Source organism: Pavona decussata, unplaced genomic scaffold, assembly GCF_977016875.1.
Source record: "Pavona decussata unplaced genomic scaffold, jaPavDecu1.1 SCAFFOLD_260, whole genome shotgun sequence".
Classification (NCBI taxonomy): Eukaryota; Metazoa; Cnidaria; class Anthozoa; order Scleractinia; family Agariciidae; genus Pavona; species Pavona decussata.
The window spans coordinates 686,540-696,224 of NW_028145663.1; the positions used below are offsets into that span (position 1 = coordinate 686,540).

The following is a 9,685-nucleotide window of genomic DNA, read 5'->3' on the forward strand; positions in this document are numbered from 1 at the left end:
ACCCCCGCCGCGTGTGCCGACGCATGCAATATAGAACCCTTCCAGCCCAAACCGAGAGATCTTACAGTGACAGCTACCCTTAATGGCCAGGATATCAAGATGTTAGTAGACACTGGTGCAGGTATGTCAGTAGTTGATGAACAATTCCTACGGGCACTTTACAAAGGTACTCTCCCAGAGCTCCACGGAAGTTCCTTATCGAGCGTCAAAACCGTGAGCGGTGAGGCATTACCAGTTCTTGGGAAGCTTCAAGTCGTCCTTCAAATAGCGGGCGGAAATTATGTCTGTAATCTTCAGGTAGTTAAGGATCTTACCTATGAAGCCGTCCTTGGCCGGGATTTCTTACGCGCCAATGGAGCCGTGATAAAAAATGGTACCCTACAACTTGAGGATAATCATATGCAGCCACACCCAGCGAGGGCGTGTTCCGTCCACGTGTTGTCTACATGTGTGATCCCACCTAGCTCTGAAGCAATGATTCCTGCTAGGTTAGGTCAGGACTCCCCTACCGGCGAAGCAGGATTAATTGAAGCATCAGAGAACCTTAAAGTACGCTATCAGCTTCAGGGCGCAGCCGCATTAGTGACCGTTACCGCTGACCAGACAGTGCCATTTCGCCTAATAAATCCTACAACTAAGCCAGTCACCTTGTACAAAGGAGCAACATTGGGTACGTTCACCAGTATGAACGAAGATCTACAGGTCTCCAGTTTAGACACTGCCCCAGCTTCGCAAAACAACTCTACCGCGGCTGAACCGGATGTACCTGTGGACCTAACCAATTCCGATCTCACCGAGGCACAGAAAAGGGCCTTACAGAACCTGGTTAATGAGTATCGGGATATCTTTGCCACTTCCGCCTACGACCTGGGGTGCACAAACTTAATCCGTCATCACATCGATACGGGAGATCACGCGCCAATTCGTCAGCGTCCCTACAGAGTACCTGAATCACAGAAAGCCCGGATTGAAAGCTGTATCCAGGACATGTTAGATCAAGGGGTAATTCGCCCCAGTCAAAGTGCTTGGGCAAGCCCTGTGGTATTAATAAAGAAGCCGGACGGTACGGACCGATTCTGTTGTGATCTACGAAAGGTCAACAGTGTTACCAAAAAGGATGCTTATCCCCTTCCAAGGATAGCAGACACCTTAGACGCACTCAGTGGTACCCAGTTCTATTCGAGTGTCGATCTCCAATGTGGTTATTGGCAAGTCCCCTTAGCGGAAGAATCCAAGGATCGGACTGCCTTCATTACCCATGCGGGCCTGTACGAGTTCAACGTTATGGCCTTTGGTCTCTCCAATGCGCCTAGTTCCTTTCAGCGGCTTATGGAGTGCGTTCTACGCGGGTTACATTGGAAGATAGCCCTAATTTATCTCGATGATGTGCTCGTATATTCCCGTACCTTTGAAGATCACCTGCAACATTTACGCTTAGTCTTTGACAGATTCCGAGACGCCGGCCTCAAGCTCAAACCAAAAAAGTGTCATTTTGGCCAGAAGAAAGTTAAGTACTTGGGACACGTAGTTTCAAAAGAAGGAGTTAGTCCAGACCCGGATAAAATAAGTGCCATTAAGGAGTACCCAGTTCCCCGTTCGATCAAGGATGTCCGCGCCTTCCTGGGACTAGCCAACTATTACCGGAAGTTCGTCAAAGGTTTCGCCAAGATAGCTGGCCCCTTACACGACCTCACCAAGAAGGGATTAAAGTTCCAATGGAATGAGTCTTGCCAATGCGCTTTTGACGCCCTAAAAACCGCTCTGACCCAGGCCCCCATCCTGGCGCACCCAGATTTCACCTTGGAATTTATTCTCGCCACAGACGCAAGTGATGTTGGATTGGGCTATGTCTTAGGCCAAATTCAGAATGGTAAAGAAGTGGCGATCGCTTACGGTGGTCGTAAGTTACTTCCAGCTGAAAAGAATTACTCCGTGACGGAAAAAGAGGCGTTGGGCGTGGTCGCAGCGATTAAACACTTTCAGACCTATCTTTACGGCAGCCATTTCAAGATATTTACAGACCATAGCGCGGTGAGCTGGCTGATGAACATCAAGGACGCTAGTGGAAGACTTATGCGTTGGAGCCTGATTTTGCAGCAGTACGATTTCGAAATTGTACACCGTCCTGGCCTCAGTAATGGCAACGCAGACGCACTTTCCCGACGAGAGTACGACACTGTTCTCGCAGCTCTAGACAGTCCGGGCGTTCAAATTGACAGAGTGCGAGAACTCCAACGCAAAGACCCCTCCTTGGCCGATATTATCGAGTACTTAGAATGGGAAGAGCTTCCCACCGACAACAAGGCAGCCAAGAAGTTATTGCACACCATTGAACAGTACTATCTGGATCCTGATGGTCTTCTCTGTCACATCTGGATTCCTGGAAGTAGGCGGGTCCCTACGCCTAAATCTCAGCTGGTCATCCCTAGGTCCCTCCGCCATGAAGTTTTGTTACAAGGTCACGACAGCCCATTTTCCGGCCACTTGGGTGTCAACAAAACTTATGCGAAGTTGCGTGACAAGTATTTTTGGCCCAAGATGTACATGGATATTCAGCACTATTGTTTATCCTGTGAGTCATGTGCAATGAAGAAGAATCCCAAACAGCGTACAACTGCTCCTGTTCTCCCTATACCAGTGCACGGCCCGTGGGACGTAGTGGCTTCAGATTGCTGTGGTCCGTTTGTGCAAACTAGTAGAGGGAATCGCTATTTGGTAGTGTTCACCGATATGTGCACCCGTTGGTGCGAGGCATTCGCAGTTCCTGATATAGAAGCCAAAACAATCGCCAAATTACTGGTAGATGAAATCATTAGTAGGCATGGAGCCCCTCGGAAACTGCTCACTGATCGCGGGTCTAATTATAAGTCCAGCTTGCTCAAAGAAGTCTGTGCTCTCATGGGCACACACAAGATATTCACAACGGCGTACCACCCCCAGTGCGATGGCCTGGTAGAACGCTTTAATGGCTCCCTGGTCCAGAGCATCTCTATGTACGTGGACAGTAACCAGAAGAATTGGGATGAAAACCTTAGTGCCGTCCTGTTTGGTTACCGGTCTGCGCCTTCAGATACGACTGGTGAAAGCCCCTTTTACCTGATGTATGGCAGAGACCCAGTCACCCCTTGTGACGTGGCACTTATTCCCCCTCGTGAGATGTCGGCCTCTGTCGCGGAGCACAGAGCCCGTGTGGTCGAGAATATTGAAATCGCGCGCCGAATCTCCGCTCAGAACATACAGCGAGCACAACAGAAGATGAAAGATCTCCATGATCGTTTCGCCGAGCCAACACGTTTCCAACTTGGCGAGCGAGTTTGGGTCTATACGCCAAAGAATCGGAAGGGATTATCCAAGAAATTAGCTCACAACTGGCACGGCCCTTTCCGAATCGTGGAATTCTTGTCCCCAGTCCACTGTATCCTACGCGCAGTCGACAATCGCCGGGTAACCACAACTGTTCACGTGTCCCGACTAAAGCGTTATATTGACCCAAGTGACCGCCCTACCCGTGTACCTGTAACGGATGTGGACGACCCTTACCTGGCAGATGTGGATTTGCCTGACGACAGTTTTGCTCCTGAGCAACAGACGTCAGAACCAGCCCCTGAAAACTCAGGCGAACAGGTACCTGTTCCACCTCACTCCGTAGAAGTTGTTCCCGACGAGGAAAGCTCAGCTCATTCAGCCGAACCTCTGGTTTTTGCTGATGATGTTTACCCTGCAGAGAAGATTGTCCGTCATCGTTTTCGTAATGGTCAACCCCAGTTCCTTGTTAAGTGGCTCGGGTTCCCCAATAGTCACAACACTTGGGAAAACCGTGAGAATATCCTTGATCCACGCTTGTTGTCTAAGTACTATAAGGACAATCCGCGAGCCAAAAGACGCCTCGAAGCTGATCCTGAGTACACTCCACGCATTGCTTCTTTGTCTTGGACCGAAATTGACCCATCTTTACACTGCCTTGCTGTCATAACACCACAGACGCGGCACGCGGCCACTTTCCGCCCTGATCAGCCATTTTCCCGCCAGGCACCGCTGACCACCATTCCAGTACGTCAGTTAAGGAACAGCGAATTGTCCCATTCAGAATCAGAAGCCTGGGACGAGAGGGACACTCCGTTGATCATTCAACGAGAAACACTTCATGCGGTTACACACAAGCCGTCCTCTAGTTTCACGTCACCTTTAGTGCCCAGTCCCAACGCCAGTGCCGACGCGTTACCAAGGTTACCACAAGCACGGTCAGTTTCTTCCCCTCCTACGGGACCCCGGGCCTTGCTACCACTACAAGGGTCCCCACCGACTACCCCGCGGGTGAACCGGGTTCCACCCGTCACCAAGCCAACAGCGGTTCGTTTGTGGCTGATGTTAATGTTTTGTGGTGCTTTCCTGCATATGAATCAATTGTTGGTCGGCGCTAGCGAGTTTGATGCTGCGGGACAGGTTGTTGGGTTTTATCCTAAGGCAATGATGCTTGCTAAGAATCCTAAACCCCTTGTCCTGTACCAGGACACAAAATTGGTTAGCCTTCACATGGATTTGCGCTTAGCTCCCAGAATAAAATCCCCTGACTTTAACTCTTCTTGTGACCCCGCGTTATTCAAATTCTACGAGCGTGTGCTGTCCTCTCTCCGCGGGGTACAGCGAGCTACTACACGCTTGTTCTCAATTCAAGGGGTAACGGATTTATTGGAATGTGATAGTTATTTGAGGCGATTCTATGCTTACGTTACTGGTCGCCCTTCAAGCTTAGTATGCCCTATTCGCCATTATGCAAATTCGCTAACCGGTTGTAAACAATGGGCTCGTCAGTCTTGTCATGTACGAACTCCTCAAGAACGGGAATGGCTATCTACCCGTGGAAAACGCTCGAGTTATTGGTGCCATACAGGTGTACTTGGTATACCGCGTTTTTTCTACGAATTAGGAGGTGGGTCATGCGACTCTACAAACTTTATGGGCCTCATACGGGTTCTCAGGGAGTTTGCGTCGTTAATGACGGAGGCTGACACTATGATGAAAACATTAGACGGCAAAATCGTATATCTCGTAAAAACAACTGATCTTATCAATTCAAAACTCAGCCAAGTGATCAACTCGTTGCGTTTAGTAGCAGGAGCTTTCACAGGCTGGAAACAACAATTTGATGCCTTCGCCGATAAACAACAGTGTCACTTCAATTTACAACAGGAATTCATTTCCATTTATTCAATGGAAATTAATCGTGCTTTCATCTCATTGTTACGACTCACAGAGGTTGATGACCTATTGCGTCAATTGTCCCATTTGGCCCGGCGTGGAAATATCGGTTTCGCAGACCTTCCTCGGTTTTTGACCGAAGAAATTACACTCAAACTGTCCACCGTCCCAGCTCTGGCGCCCGCTATTGACGCCTTGCGTAACGGTTTTGCTGTCATGATGAATCCACTTATGGATATCCAATTTCAATCAACGCGTAACATCGCCTTACATCTTTTGTTTACCTTGCCGGAGCTATCATCAACTCAAGCCGTGTGTACAATGGAACAATTAGTGCCGATTTCATACCGCTCCAATGGCCTTTGTTATGGAGGAACAATAGTACGCCATGATCTACTGTTACTAACTTGTAACGACAAACGTTTTGTGCTCAAACAGCCCGACCTCGAGTTATGCATCTCAGATTCCTCTACACTTTTATGCCCTAAGGATATCTTAACCGTCATCGAAGATCCTAGTTGGCTGGGAGCACTTTGGTCGCCTGACTATAAGCTTTCGTTCACTCATGCACACACTCCATTGTCCAATTGTAATAACTTACGCACAATCTTACACCTAGGTGGAAGATTCTATCTCGCGACCGACACTGCATCAATACCTATTCATTCTCACAATGGTTCATTTTCCCTTCCGATCTCGCCTCTGCACGTGTACCATTTGCCATGTGCTTATTCCTTTCATTTACAAGCTACTGGCCTCTCGGCGTGTCCCTCACGTTTAAGCTTCCAGTTCCCCCTTTTTCATTCGGGTTCCTTCCATTTTGTTCCCTGGCAGACAGTTCCCCTTCCCCATGGAAACTTTTCCTCTCCTCCACCTTTCTCTATCCCGGAACCCTTGGTTTTGGACAATAGCACATTGGAGTCCTTAGATCAAACATACGCCACGTTGGATCAGGATTTCACACGTCGGCTACAACAACTCCGAGGTGATATCTCCTCGGTACACGAGGTCCCTCATGCCGATTTCTTTCAAGTCGCCGTCTTTGTGTCCCTCGCGTTGACCAGCTGCAACTTTGTAATCTTGATTGTTGTTTGTTGTGTTCTGTCCAAACGGGCTACTTCGCGCCCTGCTCGTGCGCTTCCCGTCGGCGTTGAAGTTTTGCCACTTACGAGTGACCAGTCGACCGGTACTTCTCTTTAGCTCCGGGGTTTGTAGCGTGTGTAGTAGAAGAAAAAAAAAAAAAAAAAAAAAAAGGGCTTTTGTTCCAAGTTTTCGGTCAGTCGCCCTTTGTTTTGCTTTTCACATCCTTGTGTGCTTCTTTACTCTTTATTTGCCCCGCTGCCAGCTGCTCACACACACAAACCCATTTTGCCAACTTTTACTGTTCCTCTCACACTTATTTGACTTATTATTTTACCACATGTGTTTTTGTTAACCCTTTGTCGCTGTTCCCTTCAAATACCCCCTCTGTCCCCGTTCGTTTCACTTTGCTCAGCTACCCGTTGCCAGAGTTTTAAGACGTATTTCGAGAATCCTGTGGATTATCATGGCCTTATGTCCGTTGTCGTTGAGCTCGATGGGTTCCAACATGGTCGTGGTTTTTTTCATCTCAAGGCCTTAGGAATGAACAGTCTCCTTGGCCGCCGCTGCTGTATTCGCAAATTCGACACGACGGATTTGCTTAACGCGGGTCCTGACGCTTGGCGTACTTACTGCCACCAGTCCGCCACTCATGGCTGGCCCATCTTAGATAGCGGGATTCCATCCTCTTCCGCCCTGGACAGCCTCTCGTCCTTTTTGCAGGCAGCCGTCCTCGACGAGCTGGAGAACGGAAAAACGGCCCCAACGACCCTTGTCCTATGGGTCAAGGGACAACAGAAGTTGTTGTTACTCCAGGACCTGCTGGGATCATTTAACTTAGAGGACGTAAACGTGTGCGTGCGGAACCTGGAGGAAATTGGTTGCCCGTCCTTAAAGCGGTTACTGCCTAGCCATACGCCGATGACCACAAGACATAAACTCAAAGCCCTAACAGACTGGATGCAGAGCAACCTGCGTTAATTAGTTCGTAAGTCATAGTAGGTTAGCTTTCTTTCTACCTGTGCTGTTCACACACATATCTCTACTTCTCCAGGTATAAACACAAACACAAAAAAAAAAACACCAAAAAAAAACAAAAAAACAAAAAAAAAAAAAAAAAAACAATGTTTCGCACCATATTTAGCCATGTATATTTACTAAGTTCTACGTCATTCAATTGGGTTCTTCTTTTCGCCCTTCTCTCTCGCCCGGAGTCTCGACAAAGGTTGGGAGAGTGTTACGGGGGTTTTGGCAATTTTGGCAAGAAATGTTCGCACAGAATTTATTAGTCATAGTATAATCAAATATTTAGCTTGCTTTAGATTTCCGCTAGTCGCCACGGGTAATTGTCCGTGAATCAACCATATTTAATCTTAAATAAGGAAAAAGGAGTTGGGTCTTCTTGCAAATTATTTATTCGCTTTCGCTGCAAGAAGTTAGTTCGCTTTAAGATATTCACTGTTTCTTGTTCTCTGTAACTTTAGAAAACCAACGGAAGCAGAATGTAAACAACTTGTAGAGCTAAATTAGCATTTCTTTTGTCCCTCGAGGATTCGGAAGTATTGTACTAAACTTAAGCTAACAATCACTTCTGTAGTTCATTAACTTAAGATTACTTTTTATTCGAGCTTGTTTCGGTTACTTTAGAAGTAGAGAGCTTCTACACGTTTAATAAAAAACTAGCAAATTCAGCTGGCCTGTCATTTCCTAGTTGAATTGGTTCTCGTTAGTCGTGTTGATCTACTGAATGAAAAGTTCTTGTTATCTCCGGAAATATTCACTTGCAGCTGCTGTTAGCCGTAGGATTCATTAAGATTTTCTAAGTTGTAATTTAGAGTATTCAGAAAGGCGTTTGCCGCCGAAATTAGTTTTTCAAGCTGGACTCACAATCTAGAGTTCCGGGCGACAATTTTAATTTAGTTCTCTAGTTAAAAGTCCGCGGTTCCGCTCTTAATAATTTAGTTCGTTAGCTTACAAAGACGCTGTTCCGCTCTTAATCGTTTTTCATTTAGTTCTATTGACTCGCGTATAGCACCTTGTAAACAACAATTAATGTACAAGCACATATAAGCCCTTGTTGTACAATATTCTTTCGAATTACAAGTGAGTCAGAATAAAGCTCTGTTGGACCAAGTTCTCGTTTCCTTACTGAAGTTCTATCCAGTTCGTGGTTTGATCCCTGGTACCGCTTTGAGAAGTGACAGTCTCTCCCTGCGAGCGAGTGCTCCCGTTTGAGTGTAATTTCCCCCTGCGTTCCTGTTAAGACTTCATTACAGTTCCGTGTATTTCCCGCGAAAGTTGGAAAATCTACTGTCACAGTGGTTATAACTTTGCTCATTTTCATTGATTGATTTCAAGTAACTCCAAAATTCTTGACTTCCTTTATGCCTTACTAGGTTATCGATTTTTGAGTTAAGTAGTTGAGTTTTCTTAAATTTAATGAGTTTTTTAAAATTCTTACGGGCTTTATGGTATTCTTGTCTTAGATTTTTTGTCAAAAGGGTTTTTATGTTGCTTGTTAGATAGCTTAGTTAAAGTCTTTCTCAAAAGGAAACATTCTTTGTCAAACAATTTTTTAGAGCGTTGTTTTTTGCGACCCTTCTTTGGGCAGATTAGTTTGAGGGATCGTAGAGATATTTCATTTATTAAATTAGTTAACTGTTTAGTTGCAAGATTGCTTTCCTCACAGGTAGAGTCGAAATACGTTTCTTCAAAGAGTAGTAGACGCGACTGAATTTCACCTAAGTTAAGTGCGTCGAGAACATTTTGTCTTGAATTGTTATCCCACATGAATTGTTTTGGTAATTTGAAGGTATCTACTAGTGGTTCTGTAACAGTATTAACTGGGACAGGCAAAGGATTATTAATCCAACAGATTAGTTGAGAGTGGTCAGAAAAAATTGTTGGTTGTTTTACAATGAAGTTTTCTACTAGGTTTAACATGTTGTGGCTGACAATAAAATAATCAACGGTGCTTATTCCTAATGGAGAGTGGTAAGTAATTTTGCCAAAAGAATCACTTTTTGATCTGCCATTTAAAATTCGTAAATCACTGATTTTGCAAATGTCTAGTAAGCTGTTACCATGTTCATTTATATGGTGGTCAAAGTTTTTTTTTTTTATCGCCAGGTACATAGGGGCAGTTGTCACTATCTGTATAATCAAGAGCGCATGCTGTTCTCGCGTTAAAATCAAACAAACACAGATGCCACGCCCCAGACACCCCTCCCCTCCAACCACGGTCCACGTGTGAAGTTACCTCACGTGTAGCCGTGAAAAAATTTAAAATAGGGAACTGGGGAGACTCACGTACGTGCTCCGAAGCAAAACAATAACGCCACATCTTTATTTCTGTTCTCGTGTTTTCAGTGAGAGGCAAAGAAAACGATCAAATCATGCCGGAAGA

At 45.9% G+C, this 9,685-nt stretch overlaps 1 protein-coding gene across 1 annotated transcript; it reads left to right on the plus strand.

Annotated features, from left to right (window-relative positions):
- Positions 1-370: 370 nt before the first annotated feature.
- On the plus strand, positions 371-8,412 carry LOC146456146 (uncharacterized). The gene has a single exon (XM_085093413.1). The coding sequence runs from the start codon at positions 400-402 to the stop codon at positions 6,397-6,399; it is 6,000 nt and encodes a 1,999-aa protein (XP_084949539.1). The 5' UTR covers positions 371-399; the 3' UTR covers positions 6,400-8,412.
- Positions 8,413-9,685: the final 1,273 nt, after the last annotated feature.

Coding starts and splice junctions, on each gene's coding strand:
- LOC146456146 (XM_085093413.1), top strand. CDS start 400: ATGCAGCCACACCCAGCGAGGGCGTGTTCCGTCCACGTGTTGTCTACA.